The sequence below is a fragment of the Notolabrus celidotus genome, chromosome 1 (genome assembly GCF_009762535.1).
Source record: "Notolabrus celidotus isolate fNotCel1 chromosome 1, fNotCel1.pri, whole genome shotgun sequence".
NCBI lineage: Eukaryota > Metazoa > Chordata > Actinopteri > Labriformes > Labridae > Notolabrus > Notolabrus celidotus.
This window is the reverse complement of record NC_048272.1, coordinates 17,162,862-17,185,033: the sequence shown is the minus strand read 5'-3', so window position 1 is coordinate 17,185,033 and position 22,172 is coordinate 17,162,862. Positions and strand designations below refer to the sequence as shown.

At 40.3% G+C, this 22,172-nt stretch overlaps 1 protein-coding gene across 2 annotated transcripts; it reads right to left on the bottom strand.

The window, feature by feature from the left end:
- Positions 1 to 1,200: 1,200 nt before the first annotated feature.
- tead3b (TEA domain family member 3 b) lies at positions 1,201 to 22,170 on the bottom strand. 2 transcript variants are annotated; one of them, XM_034697707.1, is made up of 14 exons: positions 22,066 to 22,170; positions 12,828 to 12,892; positions 11,287 to 11,349; positions 11,081 to 11,143; positions 8,477 to 8,488; positions 7,458 to 7,583; positions 7,341 to 7,372; positions 7,111 to 7,167; positions 6,627 to 6,691; positions 6,397 to 6,533; positions 5,247 to 5,420; positions 4,903 to 5,046; positions 4,653 to 4,805; positions 1,201 to 3,423 (listed from the first exon to the last, which is right to left on the bottom strand). In XM_034697707.1, exons 1-14 carry the CDS (start codon positions 22,070 to 22,072, stop codon positions 3,310 to 3,312), a joined length of 1,212 nt encoding a protein of 403 aa, XP_034553598.1. In that variant the 5' UTR covers positions 22,073 to 22,170; the 3' UTR covers positions 1,201 to 3,309. The 2 variants fall into 2 exon arrangements, with proteins under 2 accessions (XP_034553598.1, XP_034553589.1); XM_034697698.1 differs by lacking the exons at positions 8,477 to 8,488; positions 11,081 to 11,143.
- Between the last annotated feature and the right edge of the window lie 2 nt (positions 22,171 to 22,172).

The following is a 22,172-nucleotide window of genomic DNA, read 5'->3' as shown; positions in this document are numbered from 1 at the left end:
ACCCCAATAGTAACCCTAACCTCTATCATTACCCTAATCATAACCCTTATCGTAATAATAACCCTAATCATAACCCTAGCCCTAACCTTTATCATAACCCTAACCCTAACCCTAATGATAAACCTAACCCCAATCATAACCCCAACCGTAACTCTAATAATAACCATAACCTTAATCATACCCCTAACCGAGACCCTAATAATAACCCCAACCCTAATCATAACCCCAACCCTAACCCTTATAATAGGCCTAACCCCTATAATAGGCCTAACCCTAATCATAACCCTAATCATAACCCCTACCCTAATCATAACACTAACCCTAACCCTAATCATAGCCCTAACCCTAACCAGAACCAGAACCTTAATCATAACCCTCACCCTAACCCTAGTCATAACCCTAACACTAATCATGACCCTAACCCTAATCATGACCCTAACCCTAATCACATTAACCCTAATCACATTAACCCTAATCACATTAACCCTAATCACATTAACCCTAATCATAACCCTAACCCTAATCATAATAACCTTAACCCTAATAATAACCCTAACCCTAATCATAACCCTAACCCTAGACATAACCCTAACCCTAATCATAACCCTAACCCTAATCATAACCCTATTCACAATCCTAACCCTAATCATAACCCTAACTCTGATAATAACCCTAACCCTCATCATTACCCTAACCCTAATCCTGATCATAGCCCTAACCCTAATCATAACCTTAATCATAGCCCTAACCCTAATCATCACCCTAAACCCTAATCACATTAACCCTAATCACATTAACCCTAATCACATTAACCCTAATCATAACCCTAACCCTAATCATAATAACCTTAACCCTAATAATAACCCTAACCCTAATCATAACCCTTACCCTAATAATAACCCTAACACTCATCATTACCCTAACCCTAATCCTGACCCTAATAATATCCCTTATCCTAATAATATCCCTAACCCTAATAATAACCCCAACCCTAATCATAACCCTAATAATATCCCTAACCATAATAGTAACCCTAACCCTAATAATATCCCTAACCCTAATCATAACCGTAATCACAACCCTAATCACAATCATAACCATAATCATAATCATAACCATAAGCCTAAGAGAGCCAATTTTTCTCAGATTTTTGGCTTCATATGCCTCCTAAATATGTGTTAAATGACTAAAATGGACCAATCAAATTTACAAACATGTTTAATAAGTATTTTCAGGGGGAAAATGGCCCCAAAGGCACCATGCGTCTTTTATTGTTAGATACATTTGTTTGAGTACATAGTCCAACCTCTACTTGGAAGTATAAAATTGCAATGCACAATGGTAACAAAGACAACAGTAAACCACCTTAAACCAAAAAAACAACAACAACAACAAAACTGCCCACACCATTCAGAATATGATACATTAGATATCTCATTATTAATTATCAATATCAGCACAATCACACATTATTTTCAGTGAAGCATATGGCAAACACTGAAAGTCAAAAAATACGACAGAATCAAAACAAAACATTAATCTTGATAATGGCGAAAAAATATCTGTATAAAAGATGAAACCTGCTAGAGGAGGAGGAGTGTTATTATGTCTCGCTTGTGAAATATGACATTCAAAGCCAGGTGCAGTTATTCCATAGTAAAAAAAAAAAACTTAAATTTGAATTGTTTTTGCACAATCGTCCAGTGAACCACACAAAGTAGACACTCGTTTTGCAAGATCCATTGCATGACAGCTCTGTCTTCAACATGATTCCTGCAATACTTTTAATATCTCCATCACAATGGAAAAAGGTCAATACATCTCCAGTACCCCCCCTGCCCTTCCCCTATTTCTTTACCAACCCCATAAATAACAATCAATGGTCATACTCCACAGCACAGAGACAATAGCTCTTATTCAAGACACTTGTTCAGTTTGATTTCAGGATTATTTCATGTGTAATGTCAGTAAAAAAATGTCTTAAATATCAAAACTGAACTTTTATAAACATGCAGTTTCTCCACACATGGCACGGAGAAGGGTGAAGCAAATAAACCGACTTCACAGCATATAATCTCTTTTTTAAACAAAAGAAACAGTGATTAACTTCTCTCCATTTAAAACCATGGTCTCTGTGCTGAGATACTGATCACAAATATGGACATAAAGGCCACATCCCCAGACGAAAAAAGAAACATACTCCTATGTAACACATATTCCTTTAACATCCACTGACTCACAGTACAGAATTTTTTTCAATTAGGCTACATAACTCAAGGCAGAAAATAAGCACTGCTGTCGCTCCACCCCCCCAACACTTCTCGATCTTGTAAGTGCAACCAAGCACACGTCTTCAAACAGAGAGGAAAAAACAGGGGATCTCATAAGGATGGCAAAGCCCTGGCTTTCTGTCAGGCTAGCGATTGTACAAGGCATCCATAGTGTCATAATCAGCCATAGATAGATGCTTGTAAGACCTGATTTTTAAACTGTGTAACAAAATGTTAAAAAAGCAGAACCTAAATAGTACTGTAACACAACAAACCTTCTCCCCGTATACTTGGACTGTAAAATGTGGGACAAATGTTTAGTAGAAAAAAAAAGAACAGGCTACATGAAAATGTATAATTCCATCCCATTCTTCAGTGTGACAGAATACAAAAACTGCCTCTAAAGATGCAGGACTAAGAGGTTTATTTCTAATTTAATTACAAAATACACCTGTCTGAATATTTTATGTTTGTTAAAAACAAGAGGTAGTAAAAAAAAGGCAATCCAAAGTGGCAGGCAATGATATCATCTTTGGAGAAAAGGCACTTTCTTTCCTAACAAACCTACTGAAACAACACTACTTGGCTCTGGTTTTTCTCTTCCATGGTCCAGCTCTCTCTACACATTCAATCTTATATACACTTCTCTTGTTGCTCAAAGTTCCCTTAGATATTATAAGAGTCCTTTCAACCTTTAACACCTTCTCGTTCCCTCAATCCAACATCTCGAGCTCCACTGAATACCTTGGCAAAAGTGACCCACTTCATCGAAAGCATGTTTAAACACATGGAAAATAGCTTGTTGTTTGAAAAATCTGTCGTTCTTCAAAATTTCTTTGCATGTTGGCAAGATGAGATTCACTCCTTTCGTCCTTTGCAATCAGGACTTTTTCTTTAAAGCATAAAATGTGTCCGTGTTAGTCCGGTCAATGATTGTTTGAATGTTTTTAGTTTTTCCCGGATGTTTGAGCTGGTCGAAGAGAGATTGTGTCACGCTTCTGTGTGGCTTTTCCAAAAAAAAAACCTTCCTGAAGATTTGTTAGTCTTTAACAAGTCTGTAGACGTGGTACTGAGCTCCATGTTCACTCGTGGAAACCTCAAAAACAAATGCTATACAGAGCAAGGTCTCCTGGGTGTCGCGGTTCGTCACCACCTGAGGAGAGAGAGGAAAGTGTCATTAGCAGTAATGTAAACTGCAGACTGTTAAGAAATAATACAGTGACCATCAATTTGGTAACTAATCATTTGTTACAGGATTAGTTTGACATTTTGGGAAATTATTTCCTGCTCTCTTGATTTCTGATAAGTAAATTGAGTCTCACATCTGTATGGTCAATATAAAGCTAATGTTTGTACCAAGTTAGCCTTATTTTAAATGAAAATGGAGAAAGGTCGAAACAGCTAGCCTGGCTGTGTTAAAAGGTAACAAAATTAAGCGTGCCCTTCTCTATCGTATCATATTCTGTTGTATTGTGTTGTGTTGTGTTGTGTTGTGTCGTGTCGTGTCGTATGGTATGGTATGATATAGTATGGTGTTGTATGGTATGGTATCATACTGTACCTAATCTTATCATATTACATTTTATAGTGTCGGAAAAGATCATATTGTATCATAATGCATCATATCGTATCATATCGTATTGTATCGTGATGTGATGTGAGGTGACGTTTCGTGTCGTGTCATGTCCCGACGTGCCGTGTCGTGTCTTATCTGGCCCATTGTGTCTTGTCTAGTCTTGTTGTGTCATATGGTATGGTATCATACTGTAACTAATCTTATCGTAATGTATTTCATCGAATCATATTATATCGTCTTGTGTCGTCTAGTCACGTGACGTATCGTATGCTATTGTATCAGACTGTAACTTATCTTACTGTATTGTATTTTATTGTATTGTATATGATCGTATGCTATTATATCATGATGTGACTTGATGTAACGTGACTTGACGTGACGTGGCGTGACTTGACGTGAACTGACGTGACTTGACGTGAACTGACGTGACTTGACGTGAAGTGACGTGACTTGACGTGAAGTGTTGTATCGTATTGTAACTTAAGTTATCTAAATGTATCGTATTGTATCTTATCTTATCGTGTCATATCGTATTGTATCTTATCATATCACCTTTTTACCCCCCCCCCCCCAAAAAAGCCCCCAACATTTTGTGCTACGGTGCCAGGCAAGCTGTTTCCCCTTGTTTCTAGTCTTTATGTCAAGCTTAGTTATCAGCAGTCATCTGTAGCATCAAACTGACTGAACAAACATGACAGTGGTATCAATCATCTCAGTCTCACTTCAGGGCGAAAGAGCAAACATTTATGTATTTCCCCTTAAGAGTAAAATATTCCACAAACAAGTCAACATTGAGTGTGTACTACCTGTAGGATAGTGAAGTTTTCAAGAACACTGTTCATCATATATTTTTCAGGCAAGTGTTTGAGTTTGTGGATAAAGTTGATCATGTACTCGCACATCGGAGATCGGTGGATCCTGTAAACACACTTCCCTCCCTCCAGGCGTGCATACTCGGTCTATAACACATACACACACACAAGGAGAAATACCAAGTAGTGAGATACTGTATCAACTGTTAGAGAGAGACTACAGTACAATAATGCATGATCTTACCTCTACTTTCTCTACGACCTGTTTTCCAAACGAGCAGACTTTGGTTGAAACAGTGATGGTCATGTTCTCAAGGCTGCTGTACTGGCTGCTGACGCCATAGAAAGAGCCAGGGCCGTCCTGCATGCCGCTGCTGTTCAGGTCCGCCTGCACAGAGCAAACAATCAGATCAGTGTTCATGACATAGTGGGATGAAACTTAACTTCTTTGTTGTGAGGTTGAAAAGACACAAAGAGATGAGGTTCAAAGTTCAAGTTATACATAAGATGGCACAATTTAAGCATTCATCAGATAACTGAAAAACAAATACACAAAAAGCACTCTGTAGAACATGATAAGATACCAACCCAGAATTTCACGAGGAAGAAAGCATTCTGAGGGCCTTTCTCATACAGCTCTTTAAGCCCGCCCTTCTTCTCTGGGAACTTGTCGTAGATCTGCCGGATGTCGACGGCCTCGAGGAGCGGGTCGCTATAGGAAGGGTTCGTCTGTCCAATGTGAACAAACAGGTGTTTGCTGTACTGCAGTGCACAGAGACAGAGGAGACAAGGAAGGACGGGGTTAACCTCAAGAAGATGTGAAGCAAAAGTTCAAATGAAATCATGTGTAAAGACTGAAACATATTCTGCTTTAATAAAGTATGTATTCTCTGACTCCTGACTGCAGCTCCTGAACACACTGTCAGGAGCAGCTGTTGGTGCTGCAAGTCTGCATCTGTTTTGTCTTTTTAATTGTAAATGATCTGTTCTGAGACTGACCCCCTCACAGTGTTTACTGGCATTAAAAAATGAAGAATAGAAATCATCAGTCATGTTGCTGGTGGTCTTGTTTATGGGTCATAAAATGCAAAGCTGTTAATTTAAGCTTATTTCATAACCAGCTAAAAACTCCTCACAGGGGCTTTAACTTTTTTAAATTGTTCCTTAATGCACCTGTTTTAAAGCTTCATTGAGAGAGAGAATAGGAACGAGTTTAAATCCACCTGCTGATACTACATATTGCTAATTCTGATCAGGATGAGAAGCATCCATGCTGCACTCTGAATACAAATCTTTATAGTGAACAGAGTCTCTAGCTAGTGGGCCTCTTGAACTCTCTGGGCTCTGAGCCGATGCCTGCTTGGTCTGTTCTATGATTGATCTTGTTTTCTATTGTATTTTGCCATATATCGTACCATATAGTGACGTGACGTGACATTTCGTGTCGAATTGTTTTTGCCTTTTATTTTAAAGTTATATTTTTGGGCATTTTTGCCTTTATTGATAGGACAGCTGTAGATAGACAGGAAATGTGGGGAGTATATAGACATGCAGCAAATGGTCGCGGCCAGGAGATAAACTGGCGACCTCTGCTGCGAGGACTATATCCTCTGTATGCAGGGCGCTTAGACCTCTAGGCCACCAGCACGCCTAACTTATCTTATCTTAGCGTCTCATATAATATCATCATATCATATAACTTGTCTGTCACATTTCCATACAGTAACTATTGAATTACATTGTCTGGGTCTCTCTGGACCTCCATGAAGGCTGAGTATTCCAGCATCCGAAGCTTTGAGGAGGCGATCGTCCGGTCCTGCCACACGGGCACTGCAGTCGCACTCGGTGGAGGAGGAGGTGCTAAGGGCTCATAACCTGGATTGCACAGACAAACACAAACGACATAAAAGTGTATAATGCGCTTTCATGTTTTCCAAGATACCTGCATGCTTTAACATTAGTACTCACTTGATATGGGTTGTCCCACATGACCTGATAGACTTGGGTACGGGGGCTGTGCAAAAGGTTTGATACTGAAAGACAAAGAATGGTTCAGTGAGATCATAATGTCTACCATACAGAACCAGTATCACATGTTTGTTACACATCAGACTTCACATATCTGCATTTCTGATGAATGAATCTTATTGTGAAAATCAGTTAGTGTCAAAGTATTAGCATGTGTTGTTGCACCAGCTAGGCGTAAGTCCACCTGCTTCATTGCTTCTATTGATGCAAAATTGCATCAGTTTCTTTGTGCTCAAGAAATTTGATTTGAAATTTCTGGGATTTATCTCCCCTGTTCCTTTTTTCCTTAACAAATGAGAAGCAGTTAATTTGCTCGGTGGTGGTTTACATCAGTGCAGGAAACAAACAGTACAAAAATACAGTGTAGGAGAAGAGTTAGTGCTGATCTGTGGTCACAGCTGGACCTCGGCTAGGGGGAACTTACGCATGGCTGGTGTGGCCAAACCCAGGAGTCCTTCCCGGGTTGAGATCTAGAACCATCCTAGTGTGCAAAAATGTGATCCGTTAAGCATGCCCTGCAGTACCCACCTTCATCAGACCTCGTCCTCTTTACTAATACACTCATTCTCTAGCATTAACATCTCTCTTCAGGAAGTAATAACACTGATTTCACCTCGCTAACATCATGTAGGTTGTAAAGAAGGGTTTACGTACTCCTGAGAGGGTCCAGGCTGTACCGGCCAGAACTACAAAGTAAGAGAACACTGTTAGTTTCTTGATTCAAGATCAAATCCAGAATCATTTTTGGCTTTTGGTAGCAGCTGGGCTCACTCTGGGAGGTTGGTAGGGGGCAGGAGGCAGTGGTGGAAGATGATTCTTGATTATACTCGGGGAGACGATCTGTGCGGACGACAGTGCTGCCATGTTCTGCAAGGCTTTGTCTTTAGACGCCTGATCCTGTGAAGCCAAAAAGAGGAATGACCTGAGTCAACCACAGAGTGGCACCAGAACCTAACAATAAAATACTGCTGTACTAGAGAGCAGTGAAAGTTTAAGACTTCCACACTACACTGTTTTAACTTGTAGCTGAATGAAAGAAATATCAATCAACACCTGAATTTAAAGATGTATATATTTAATAATCTACAGGAAATATACTGAGGGTTTATAATGAACAAATTCATCTAAAAACATCATTAAAGAAAGACAAAAAAGCAGCATGATAGAAGCAAAGAGAAGATATTTAAGCTCAGGTCACAACACAACAAGAAGAAGATCAGTATGTTATCAGGGTCACCACAGGAGAAAGAGAATACAGAGTGTGCAGTGCTTTGAAATGCAGAATTGCAACTATGTTGCATCAAACAGTGAATACATTCAATAACTTCAGTGACATCTGCACTATGTCAGAAAAATAAGAAGCAAAACATTTAACTGACAATCAACCCATATCAAAGTATGAGTTCAGCTCACTTTAACACCACACTTTACTGAAAATGCATCCTCTTGTTCTTTTTAATGTTTGCAAATACAATAAAAAGCACTTACGCTACTCAAGCTATGACTTTGCAATTAAAGGAAAGCAAGACCCCGAATCACAGAGCGACACCTTGTACAAAGCAAGCAAGACTTTGGCTTTGAGCAGAGGCTGAGGGGATTAACTACATCAGGCAGAAGGCGCAGCAGGTCTGTGTGTCAAAGCTCGGCTGTTTCTAAGCATTGCTTCTCTAAAGGACAGCAATGAGGCGGGACGCCATGCCAGCAGAGGGCCTTAGCAAGGGGACAGTGCACTGGTGCTGCCAAATAAAGGGGGGGAGGGGAAGCATATTGCACAAGTCAGATGCACTTACCAAATTCATTGCCTGAATTGAGAAAGAAAGACATCAGTTACAGCATTAGTTCTGTGCAGTTCTACACGTTGGTTTAGATGAATGAAGAGTTGGCTAACAGAATGTTTGACTTTATGCATTTCATGTTATACTGATCTACAGCTCTATACAGTTACATGTTTGACTATGGCATGAAATTTACAGTTATCACACCATGTATATTTACAGTATTCAGTTCTGTCAGATTTAAAACAAAATAAACTACAATGATTTTATGTCTGAGGTCAGTGTTCCTTGCTTCTTTATATCCTCCTATTTCTTCTGCCCTAACACAACATGCACAGTTTCTTGTATTTTGGGCAGCACAAACTTTCAGTGTATTACTTCGAATGAACAAACACTGTACTGCCATGTACGCAGTCACACTTTAACTTCATGTTTGTTCAGCTGACTCTACATTTTCACTTCACTCACTCAAGAGAGGAGTTGCTCTTTGTCAGGCATCTGAACTTTTAAGAGACAAATAAACTGCTTTGACTTCACTTCATTAAGGTCAATGTGCACTTTAAGATGATATTAGTGCTGCACATATTTCACGCAGAGTAAATAAGACAATATTTATATATTGAAAGCTCTAAGTAAAACATAAAGAAAGGTTAACCATTTGTTCAGTCGTTGCCAAGCTGTCTAAAATTAACTTATCTATTGGATGAACTGTCAGTGTCATAACATATTTTATATTCATTTTTCTGAAGCAAATGAGTCCACTGAAAAACTTAAAGTTATGTGATGGTGACATAGTACAGGAAGTCGTATGATTAGCTATAACAGAAAATTTCCTCAGTTGTGTCTTTTGGGGGAACTTATCTCTGGTGCCACCAGGTGATACCAAAGCAGAATCTGCATTGATAGTAACAGGCTGCATTACTGCAGCTAGGTTTATTCTGCGTAATTGGAAGAGCCCACACAAACCAGAATTTAAAGAGTGGTTCAGACTCATGGCCGAAACCGCAGCATTTGAAAGCCATACAAAGTAACGTACAAGGTTAAAACTAGCCAAATATGGAAAGCCTTTTTGACTTCAATTGGGAATGAAACATCCTAGACAGGACACAATGTACTAAGAAGGTGTGGCTTACCTCCCCAGGGTTGTATATACTGTCAGGGAATGTGTGTATAGGTGTGTAGGTTCATTTACAAATACGTTAATTATTGGACATTGTATATTCCTTTATTGTGGGGCTGTCTTTTTGTGTTTTTATTTCTTTATTTTTTTTAATTTTTTTTTTGGGGGGGGGGGGTTGTATTTTCTGTCATGTTTTCTTTTGTTTATTTAAAATAAGCTTATATATTGTTTGCCTTTCATGTGATGAAGAAAAAAAACTTAAATAACAAAAAAAAAAAGTTATAACAGAAAAAATTGAAGAAAATATGATCAATTCTTTCAAAAGGGAGAAATTCACAGCTTATAGTATTTGCCCTAGAAAAAACATATAGGGGTTTAATATCATTAACCAGCTTAATGTTGGTCAATGTAAAGGGTACATAAAACCAAAGGTTTCAATTTGACACATCTGTTATATGTCGGAAAACAACAACGTTAATAAAATACAGTGGATAATCATGTCAAACTGAATATCTGCCATTTCTGACTCCATAAAGTGAATATGTAACGAGTAACAATGATAATGTGAAAGTCTTGTTTTGTGAGTCAATTAAAACACATGTTAGTCTGGTTTTCATCTAGCTGCACTGTAATTATCACTTCAAATTTTATGTGATGATTGCACTATGTGAGTTGATGGATGTATTTCTTACATGTTACCTGTCTCAGCTGGATGAACTAAAGTATAAACAACACCAGTGAAAAGGTGTATCTAATTAAGTGTGTTTCAGTAATAATTACATTTATTTTTTGTCTATTGTGGATCCGTTGGTCTAAGGCAGGATTAGTTTGCATGAATGTTGTTATTACAAAGGGTTAATTTAAGATGAGGTTAGACTATAGACTGTTTACACATGTATTTGTTTTGCATCTAAACAATCAAAAAAAAGAGTCCAGAGAAGTTGGAAAAAAACTACAAAATAAGTCCAAATAAGTCAAAGTTACATGTTTTTGGACAAATCACATCACAAACAGACATTAAAGGAGCTACAGGTCTCAGAGTAGAGAGAGTTTTCAGGATAGAAATAGTCTCAGGGAAGTTCAGAGTGCTGCAGAAGCATTGCTGGGACAAGGGAGAGACACAGAGCTGGAGCAACATGCAGCTCACTGAACATGTATTTGGCTCATCATTACAGCAAGTCATGTAGCATTCCTCCAAAGATAAAGCTCTCTAGGGAGTGATGTGATTAAATCACAGGTGAAGCAGCCCTGACCAAGAGGGTAATACGGTTTGTTTGTTTGTTTCTACAAGGCATGCATGCTGCAAAGCAGAATGTAGTTCACGGACAACTTCTGATTACGCATAACAAATGTAATTCAATTGCCAAGCTAACATCTGCTTATCTAGCATGAACTGTCCTATGATCAAAGCATGAATAGATCATTCTGTGCACAAATTAGCTGGTTAGTGCAAAGCCAAGCTTGAACCAGCCCCGCTGAGCCCGCCGTGAAGCGCATACCTTTAGCTTTGACTGGATCTCGCGAGATTTTCTCCGGGCGAGAACCTGCAAGTGGCTAGAAACCTGCACAGAAGAATAGCCAAGAGGAGGGAAGAGGAAAAGGAGCCAGGGAGAGAGAAGACAAGGGAAGAAAGAGAGAAGCCGTAACCAAAGAGGAAAGAGACGCCCAGTCAGTGTCGCTGGGAGGCAGGCTGGTTTGCACCTACCTTTATACCCGCCTGGTATTCACGAACTTTCTTCCGTGCTAACACCTGTATGTGACTAGACACCTAAAGGGGTGTGAGACAGTTTTTCAGCATAAAAACAGCATGCACTCAGATGCAGGCTCAAACACATGCATGCCAGTGCAGATACATTAATGCATTCATACAGACATTAATTATATGTAGTTTTAAATTGTCATGCAAACAAAAAATTACTGATCAATGGATATATTCTATGATATCATTTAATCAGTAAATTCCATGAAAAAAAAAGAAACCATCAATGAATGATGCTGACTGCATGTAAGGCTTGTGTGGCCACAGGGTGTAGTTCTCTATAACCTATTTGTCTGTGTAAGTTAAAACTAAGGATGCTCTGAAGCAACTAATAACTAGTTTGAAATAAAATTTAAATTCCAGGTAAGTAACTGGTCTAAAGTTTAGAAAACAGTCAAAACTGAGCACAACTTATTGAGCACAGCTTATCACAGGATCACAGAGTCTCGGGTAAACAATGTGAGATTGGCTTGCAGAGTGTAGCAAACTCTAGCAGAGCTAGCACTGCCAACCTCTGGGCCTCCTTGCAGGCTAACGTCCACTTGCCTGTGATGGTTATGTATTGCTCTGGTTCAGTGGTTGTATGCCAGTTGAACCGGATACAGCCTGCATGCGACTTTATCTCAATCCCAAGACACCACATTTGACTGGCATTTCAGGCCTACATTAGTAAAACTAGTAAAAAAAATTTAAACAACTAGTAATTCTGATGCCATAATGACAAAAAAAAACACTGTACAACTGAAGTTAATTCTGAGTCACTTCTCCATACAGTCCTCCTGCTGTAAATACTCACTATAACCTCAATTTTATATTAATCCGCAGCTGAAAATAGTCCCTAAAAAATGCAATTTACTCCAGCCTGAATAGCGTTTATAATTTCTGCTATGAAAAAACATTACAGAACACAGCTGTTTATTAAAACTGCTTGCTCGTTCCAAAACTGTAACTATTAATATTTCTGTATCTTCACACAGCAAGGTTAGAGAAAACTATTAAAAGGGCCATGAAACAAGCACTTAGTATTCTATCATTTCCATTCGTAGAGATCAAATCTATGCTCTGATGTCTTTTAAGGTTCCATTTTTTTTAATTTAATCAAATAATGCATCTCTCTAAACTCAAACTGTTAATTTATTTGATGATTTTACCATTTTCTAGTTGTTTTTTTTTCTTCTTCAAGTAAAGCAACGCTCAGTAGCTCAGTGCTTGAGTGTGGCTCCTATCACCATGCTGGTTTTTGTCTTTTCCTGGGCTTCATTGATAAAAGATTTCTTCACAACCAAACATGACTAAACCTTTTTCTTATCTTCTTTTGGAAATAAGTTTGACATCATTAACAACATTTAATTTAGTCAAACAGTTATAACTGTGTTAAATACCTTAATTTTTTGATTTATTTTTAATGTCTTACTGTCAGTCAAAAAAAATTCATGCGTAATTATTTCAAATCCCATCTTCAAAGTCATCATAATTTTCAGCGTTACCTGTTTTCTTGTGCGGGTTTTGCCTGTCCTTAGCTTGATGTACCTTGCTATCAATTCATTGCGACCTGCAGCACAAAAAACAAAAAGAAAGGTCACAAACCAAAAATACTTCAATACATGTCAGATTTAATATGTGGACATTATGGATGATACCCTCTTTTAGACAGCAGGTGGCACTGTGGTCATACCATGAATACCCATCATACCAGTGTAAAAAGAACAGCCGTGTGACCTTTCCCAAAGCCCCACAGACCAGTGGTAAACACACTTTTGTCACAGGTCATAGGTCATAATAACACCTCTGTTTCCTACAGAAGACCCTGGTTTAAAGAAATGCTCTTCCTAATTTCAAAGAGCCGTGTACGAAAGTGTTCATTATATTTCCTTTTACTTGTAAGGTTTCATTAGACTGCTTCACACCTTCTTATTGTCTGCTCACATGACCCTGAAGCCTAATTACAGATTGCTAAGAAAACAGAACCATGTTTTTCATGACATAACATCCACTCTCAACATTCTGCACAAACAGGTTGTGCAGAGAACAGTCATCTATTCTGGGCTGTCGTGGTCCTCTTTACATTTAACAAGCTCTGCTTTGTCAGCAAAGTGCACCTTAGATACAATTTAAAAAAGCATTATTATGTTGTCTGGAGGAGGAATTGGTCCACTCTTATTCACTTCTTTCCTTTGCCAAGTCATGTTTATTGGGTTTCTGCGGCTTAAAATTGGGCCAAGAGAAGAGGTTGGACCACTCTGTGATTATGAATAATGACTTAACTGTTATAAATTTGCTGACAGTAATTTACATCAACAAAAACTGGTCAAGATTGGCTTGCTTTTACCCAAACAGACACACACAATAGACAGTATGTCTAAGAGGTTTAACAGCCTTTAGAGTATCCAGACACATAATGACAGGAGAAACAAGTCCTGTTTCTCACACACTCTTTAGCACTTGGCCTGCAGAAGGCCCTGGTAACTGCAATTACCATAAAAGTACTGCAGCACATCTCCAGCAGGCTTGCAGTGCTCACCGTCTCCCTCCAACCATTCGGCCCGGCGGTCAGCCAGCACAGCAGGGCTGAACTGTCTGCCGATACTGAGCTGGCCCGTCCCCCTCTGCCCTGGGCCAAGGATGGACACGCCCGCTCCAGCGCCTCCGCATTCCTAGCATTCCTCTAGGCCTGTCACATCTGTGCTAGCCAGTCTGATTGGCCTGGGCCTGCGAACACAGCCAGTGCCCTGGCGAACACACACATGCTCATATGCTCTTCCAGCTCAGGGGAAGCAGGGGTTAGAGCAGGGGGTGAGGACCATTAGGCTGGGGTAGGGGGGTCGACAGTTAGAGGGGCAAAAGGGGCAGCTGATGCTGTAACTCTTGGAGGAAGCACAAAGCCATAACTGTCTCTGCCAACAACTGCCACCTGGCAGGAAAGCAGCCCCTTTTCCCAAAACAACGCCACTGTGTGACCCCACACCCAACGGACAGCAGCACCTGCTGCCGACCGTCCCAGCAGAGGATGGCAGAGAGAACAATGCCAGCTCGACCCCCGCACAACTGTCACTCTCAATCTCTTCAGCTCAGCAGCAGAAAGGGGGGGAACATTTCATCATACAAGACAAGGTTCTGCTATAAATTTCGCAGGCATCTCATGGCAGAGTACAGTTCTCTGAAACAGTTTCAGTGAAAAGGTCAAGAACTTCTCTGGGCTCTCAGGTCGAGCTCAAAATCCACAGCAGATTCTCTGACTCTCCAAGCTGAGGGTCAAAACTACAATCTTTTATTGTCAGTGTTATGGATTGATTTCAAAGCAGCCAGCCATCTACTTTATAACAGCGTTGAGCACAGCAACTGTTGGCGTTGCGTGGCAAATCAAAAATGTGTTTTGTTCATCTGTTGAACAGTGCAGCTCTGTGGTGGAGCTGTTGAGATGATATCTCCAAGTTTTCCACAACATCTGGTGGGTTCTGTGATATTTCAAATTACTGCTTTTGTTTTATATGAAATACAGTTGGAGACACACACACCACTTTGAAGCAAGTCAGCAAATATCTCCAGTTTCAAATATTTTTTTATAATGTTAAATTATTTTGAATAGGAACAGTAAAAGACATACTCTGGCACTAATTTTTCTGGTTTATAGAAAGGGACAAACTGGATCATGATACCACAGCAGGAAATTGAAAAGAGCTTTGATTTGTCATCTGTTACATCCCTTAACAATTTTAGGCACAAGTTCATGACAAAAAAAGAGTTTCAGAGAGGCTGATAGCAAAGGATTTTAGAAACATTGACGTAATCAGTCCCAAATCCCACATCCTCCACTTCACACCCATGAGTAAACTTTTGAAAAGCACAGCTTACGACTCATATTGAGGGTTCACAAAATCACTCAGGAGACCTCTGTTTAACCCGGTCCTCAGGCACGAAAAAGTGACGAATAGAGCTTATGCAACAGGCTCAGGATCACTAAAACCAGGAGGTAGACTGATTAAGCCTTCAAAAAACAAAACCTGTAGTTGTTATCACCTCTGTTCGAGTAAAATAGTTCACAAACTGACACATCATTGAAAAGGAGATGTGCTTTATTCATTCTTTCCCGCTTAAAATGAACATACGTATATTTAAGCATTGGTGGATACAAAGCAGACTATAAAAAATATGGACGTAAGCTATGTGGTGTCACCCAGTGGTTTCTAAAGAGGGGTCTTGAACCAAAGATGATGGAACTTGCTAGATTGGAAATGTGACTCAACCTAGCTTTTAGTAAACCCTGGAACAGGCAAAGAGCCAAGTGGCAACCTCCAGTCTTAAACTATAAAGCCCATGAGGAAGTGTTATAATCTGCAATTCATCGAGCATCCGCTTGAGGCTGGCTGCAGAAACACCGGAAACCACATAGACACTCATTCAAAAAGACAATCTTTGCAGCAGAAATAAACAGCCTGGTTCAAAAAACAGCTTGGGTCTACGTAGCTAATTTCTCTATCGGCACACATTGTACGGGAGGTGACTCTTTTTCTAACGCAACGGTTCAGAAGATCATAAGATTACGAGTTTTTGCCCAAATAAGGACATGACTAACTTGACTACACACTAAGTTTGGTTGAGTTCAGCATTACCAATATGGCTCTCATTGACGATTGTCTTCAAAACAGCGTTCAGGAACAGATGGGTGACGTCATGGATACTATGTCCATTATTTATACAGTCTATGGAAAGAGCAGAGCTGGGGTAGGCCTTGAGCCACCTGACAAACGGCAAATCATGCTAACCTGTCAGTCAACTCAGCCGTGCCCTAGTTATGCAAAATCATGCACGACTCTTTGTCTTAATATCTTCAAAACCGAGGACTTATCAAAAATACAGCCCTGTATAGTGTGTACGAATTAAAAAATAGCTATCCAGACCATAACTGTTTTTGTATCAGGCTGCAAACATGGTTAACTGTGCTGCAAAAATGGGCATATGAACATGGGAATCAATGGGGATTGCTGTAGTTTTTGGAACCAGCCTCAAGTGGACATTCGAGGTACTGCAGTTTTTCGCACTTCCTCACTTATTTCACTTTTCAACACTGGAGATTGCTGCTTGATTCTAATGGTTGTCATAACCTGAAAACTGCCTTATAGGTGACTATAATGGATTAAATTATGGTACTGAATCAGTGCATTTACTTGCTGGTATCATAGCCACATTTTAACAAACATTTTCAATACTGTCATTGGTGTAAAAAAAAAACTACCAGTATGATTAGTTAAATCAGTCTAATATTTTGCTTACTCTAACACAAGCATAGAAAATATATACGATCTGATCTCTGTATTGTCATTGCTAGCTGCAGCCGTAGCAGCCCAGCTCTGCTCAGATTTGGCACAGTAAAGGTCAGACAAACGTTGCAATTGTTGCTCTGCACAGTGGGGGAACATGACAGGTGCATACACAGAGACACAGAAACACAGCTGTCCAATCGCATGCACAGCCTCACTTGTCCTATGCTTGTAATTTCTCAACACTCGCTGCCTTCCCATCTCTCTACCCTCTCAGTGAGCTGCTCATGATTCCCTTGTTGATTGCTCAACACCCACTCAGATCGCTGCAGGCTGCCATTCTTAACCTCTTCCCCGACTGAACACGCCCATCTTTCTCTTTTACTGCATGACCGCTGGAATTTTCCACTTCCATGCTAAGATAGCGAGCAAAAAGGTAATCTCTCTTCACTCCCTGTATACCTCCACCCGCCCTCCCTTATTCTCTCCCTCTGTCTCCCTCCTGAACCCTTTCTCCACCCATATTCTCTCCCCTCCTCCCTTCTCATAACATTGAGGTAATCCTAAATTGCTAACATACTGCTCAGCCATGACTGAAAACATTCCTAACATCTCAGTGAGGGGGCTGACAGGGAAGGCCTGCTCAGTCATCATTACAGGGCACTCAGACCCCCCCCCCCCCCCCCCCCCCCCCCCAACACACACACACACACACACACACACACACACACACACACACACACACCTCTTATACCTCTACACACGTCTTTCCTCACTACTTTGCACATGCACTGAACCTGATGCTAATTCTTAATGTGGCCTTCAAAGGTCAAAACAGACATAAGCTTCCCCTCTAGCGCTGGAATCTGCCTTTTTTGCGTACCCAGAGTGCTTTGCAGTCATGACAGCTGCAGGGCTGAGAGACAGAAAGAGAGAGAGAGAGAGAGAGAGGTGTGTGCTCGGGCTTTGACATACCTGTCTAGGCCAGAAAACGCAGGGGAACAACATGTCAGTACAGCCCCAAAGCAAAACAAGACAGGCAACATTTTTTTGACACACACGCATCTTCTGAAGATACTTCCTCTGAACTTGGGTTGTGAAATGTGCCAGCTTTTAAGTGTTTAATTACACAGAGGACAAGTGTACCTGAGGTGCAACTCTGCTTTGAGTGTTTTTGTTTTCAAAAGACACAGCAGATTATCACCTGTCAGAGAACTGTTACTCAGACAGTGGGTGTGTATTACCTTCTATAAGAGCAAATTAATTTTCTCGCTGCTGGTAAAATAATTATACTTTATACTAAATAAAACTTGGCATAAAGACATAAATGAACACAGATACTTTGAACAGGAACGAGCAGATATCTTTACTTTGCCCAAAGGACAAAAAATCTACCTTCTTGCAGCTCAAAACCTCATTAATTGTTATGTTATATCTTGTTTGTTTAATTGTATGTTTCCAAACTCTTGGATTGGGTCCCAAAAGTGGGCCATCCTGTAGTTTTCTGTGGGTTGCAGATATGTGCCTGAGAAAAAAATTGTGGCAAAATGTCCTTGCTGCACCTTCATGTCAAGGACATGTGTTTCCACTCAGGCAGTGAGCATCCAGTAGTCTGCTAGTTTATTTACACTCCAATACAGAAGGTGAATTTAATTCAACTCAACATGAGGGAAGTTCTGAAGTGACAAATTTCCTAAATGTTCAAACAGAAATTAAAACTCTGCTGGTAACAATGCCAAGACAGTTGGTTAAGTGTGGCCAACATTAGCAGAGCTAGCACCACCAGTCTTTAGTCCTCCTGGCACGTGTCTGTGCTGGTTACGCAATGCTCCGGTCGAGTGGTTATGTGCCAGTTTAACCAGACACAGCCCACACACAACTTTGTCTCCATTTTCTAGATCAAAATACTGGCAAATCACACAGCACTACAAGATGCCATCTGTGCTTGTTTGCGTCCTGGTAGTAGATAGTGCATTATGGCAGTAGCCTTCAGCCAGAGTTATGGCCCTTGCTGGTGGCGGGTGGCTGGGCAACAGCTTAGACCCAACATATGATTGGCATTTCAGGCCTACATTGACAAAGATATCAATCATGTCTTGGACCGGCTTTTCTGGTACCTACTAGCAAGAGTTACAACAACTGATCCTTTGGTCGACTAAACTCACATATCCTACCTTAACACAAATCTTGTGATTTAGTTCATTTAAAAAGTGCTGAAAAATGGATATTGTTACCTACAGAAAAAAGACCAGAAAAAGCTATTTTTGCTGGTTCAAGATTTAATGGTAAGCTAAGCTAATCAAATGTTAGCTTGAATCTTACATATAGCACAGAGACTTCAGAGTGTGCTCAAAAATGGTGGAAAAAAGAGTGTACATAACCTACAATGAAGACAAAATATGTACAATGCTAGCAAAAAAGTATTACCTGGATAGATGATTCAGGCTGCTTGAGCCACTACTAGCATAATATAGCTAGTCCTGAGCAAGAACTGTGATTTATTGAGCTGCATTGTGGGTAATGTAGGACCAAGAGTTTGACAAGGGCATTTTAAGGAAAAACAATTCACAGTTACAGATGTAGTCAAACTTTGAAAATTACAGCAAAATCTAGAGGGAAACTAGATTATGTTCTGAAACAGTGTCAGTATTTATTATCATGTGTGACTTATTGAAAATGACTATGTTCCTTTGACCTCTTTGTCACCCCTGAGCTACATCAGTGACTGGAAATGCTACCGGGGAGTCTAGACAGGTTTGTAGGGCAGAGAATACTCATGTTTAATCCGTCATCTTGCTAAGGCAATGGAAATTTGCAAAGGTTTCCCACCATATGAAAAAAAATCCTGGCAGTAAAAGTGGAATTCCCAATGGGAGGGATGACTTGCCTCGCTTTTGGAGGCCACTTGGAGACTAAGACTGCAAGGTAGACAGTATTACATGCAACGCAATCGTTAACATTCCCCTCGGCTCACGTCAGGGCAGCTTTTAGATGTCTGAGGTAATCACCTTGTGAGAGGGCTTCTTCTGGGGCATGCCTTGGCTGTGCCAGCAGAGCCTCAGATGACTTATTGTAAATGGAGAGGGTGTTTAGTGCTCTAGAAAAAAGCAGGCCTCCAAAAGGGGTCCTGACAGTTTGTTGCTAAGGGGGCAGGTTTGTGCACAGCCGGCCTCTTTGTTGACGTTCTCATGATAAATGTACAGAGCCGAGGACACAACACTGCCCTGCTAAAGAGGACTGAGGGGTTATTTAGGTAAATTTAGAGATGCCTGCAGTGGATGGAGCCAATGGTCTGTACACAAATTAAGGGCATGTTGAAAACTGGGTGTCTAATTCTGGCAATATAGAACAATTTACTTCAATGCATGCATCCTCTTAAAGGTACAGTGTGTAGAAACTTCAATATTTAATGGTCTGATTCTAGAGGGAAATGCTCACTTGCTCACTCCTTGTGTTGGTGAAACAATGGTAGAATTCAACAGATGAAGCTCCTGTGATACATGATAAGTGCATTTGTCAAGTTTGTACCATCAAAAACGATCGATACTAATTATTTTGCAAAAAAAACAACCTCTTTTTTTTCTTCTTTTTCTTCCAACCAATGCATTTTGGGCATCTAATCACTGAATACAAAAATGTGCATGGCGTTAGCTTGTAGGTTCTGTGCTACTGTAGAAATATGGTGGTGCAAGATGGCAGTGATCCCATAAAAAAAGGTTTACTGTGAACAGAATATGGTACCAAAAGTCCAACAGGAAAGTCTGTATCCAACATGTCTGCCATTGGGCTCAATGCAATTATGTTTTATTACTGATTAATAATTCTAAAGTTAATTGTTTAGACTATGAAATGTCAATAAACAAAAAAAGGCTATCCAGTGATCCTTAAGCTCAAGATAACGCCTTATAATAGCTTGTTTTGTCTGCCAAGCAGTCCCAAAATCCCAGAAAATAAAGCAACATCTGCCCTAAACAGTAATAAAAAGATGAAACCAGCTTCTTTTTGTTGATAAATCATGACTAAATCAGAAACTACTACACTTTACTACTTTAGATAACAAATATGCTCTTAAGTCAGGATCAGAGGAACAACAGGAGCTGCAACAGCGGCTGAGTTATCTCAGGTATGTGCTTCTCCTTGAATATCCAAATCTGCCTGACGAATGAGAGGATGAGATTCCATCTCGGCTGAATCACGCCAAAAGAATTCAATGTGACGTCAAGCCATAAAAAAAGCCATCCGAAAAAAACAGCACTTTCAAAAACAAACACTAATGCTTCGAAAATACACAGCCCATCTCCGACTGTGCAGTGATTGATGGTTTTTGAGGTTGCTCTGAAGCTGGAATCAATTTCAAGTTTTTGAGACTTGATGGACAATAATTAAAGGGCAGGAAAGTCTGACAAAGCACGGCCCGGGGGAGTTGAGTTATGATGGTGAAAATCACATAATTTCATAAAAACCCAGAGGAGGTTTGGTGAGGACAGCGGTAAGTGAAACAGTAAAGGAGGCAGCTCAAATTCCTGTCAATCAACATTTATTGCTGCTCAGCTAAATTTCAAACTTTGCATGTTAGACGTAATTATAAGAGCGTGCACTGTCTCAACAACAGGAACGGAAAAAGTGGGTTCAAAGTAATTTAAAACAAATGTGTTCAATTTTCTACACCTGGATGTGAGGGATTCTGCCAAACTACTTGCCAACAGATCCATCTGGGGTTTCTGAGGACACTAAGGGCTCAACACCTGCATTTTAATGACGCACTGCAGGAAACAGCATAATTTCTCCAAAACCATATGGATGTATAAAATCTTTCTCATGCCAACGTGATGTCTTTGTTCCTGAGTCTCACTGAAATCCCGCTGTGCTAATTATTGCTAATTCAACCAAACCTTTAGCATCAAAAGCAACACTTCTACAGAAACCAGCTCCAACCAGTCACCTAAAGGCAAAACTCTCCCAGCGATACCGGTGTGTGGAGAAACAAGCGCATGACGTGCAGCGATAAAAAACAAAGGCTGAAAGTGGAGTGAGGAAGAGAGGAGGTCGTAAAACAGTGTGCATTAAAATAGGCTGTAAAGAAAAGCACTGTGAAGAAAGAGACAGGTGTAAATCAAAGAGTGAGGAGCGAGAGATGCTCTCAGGACGGCAATAAGCATCTCTCAGAGTGCTGGTGTGACTGGAAGAACCTGCCCCTGGGTCACAGCACGACAGGTACAGACTTGTCAAAGAGAGCTCTGTGTGGAGAGAAAACATTCACCTCTGTGTCAAAGCTGTGACACAAACGCAAGAGGAAGAAAAGCCTTTTTCCCATTTCTTTCTCCAGCACTTTGGTGGATGTTTGTTTCCCTTCAGCCACAAATCTCTGTGGTATGGCTGGTTTTTCATTCTTGTGCATTCATTACTGGACTGATTTCCATGTAATTGTTGTTCTTTTGTTTTTCTGGCTCGTTTCCAGAGTACTCACCATACATCTTCCCCTCGTCTGACAGGATGATTTTCCTCCTGCCACAGGGAGGGTAGATAGCGAGGGCCTCCTGGAAGCTCTGCTCGATATCCGGGCTCCACACCCCC

Bases quoted from the DNA above. Each gene is read 5' to 3' on its own strand.
- tead3b (XM_034697707.1), bottom strand. The intron at 7,373-7,457 runs GTGAGCCCAGCT...CTTACTTTGTAG, and splicing joins CCCCCTACCAACCTCCCAGA to TTCTGGCCGGTACAGCCTGG. The intron at 6,692-7,110 runs GTAAGTTCCCCC...TTTGTCTTTCAG, and splicing joins TTTGGCCACACCAGCCATGC to TATCAAACCTTTTGCACAGC.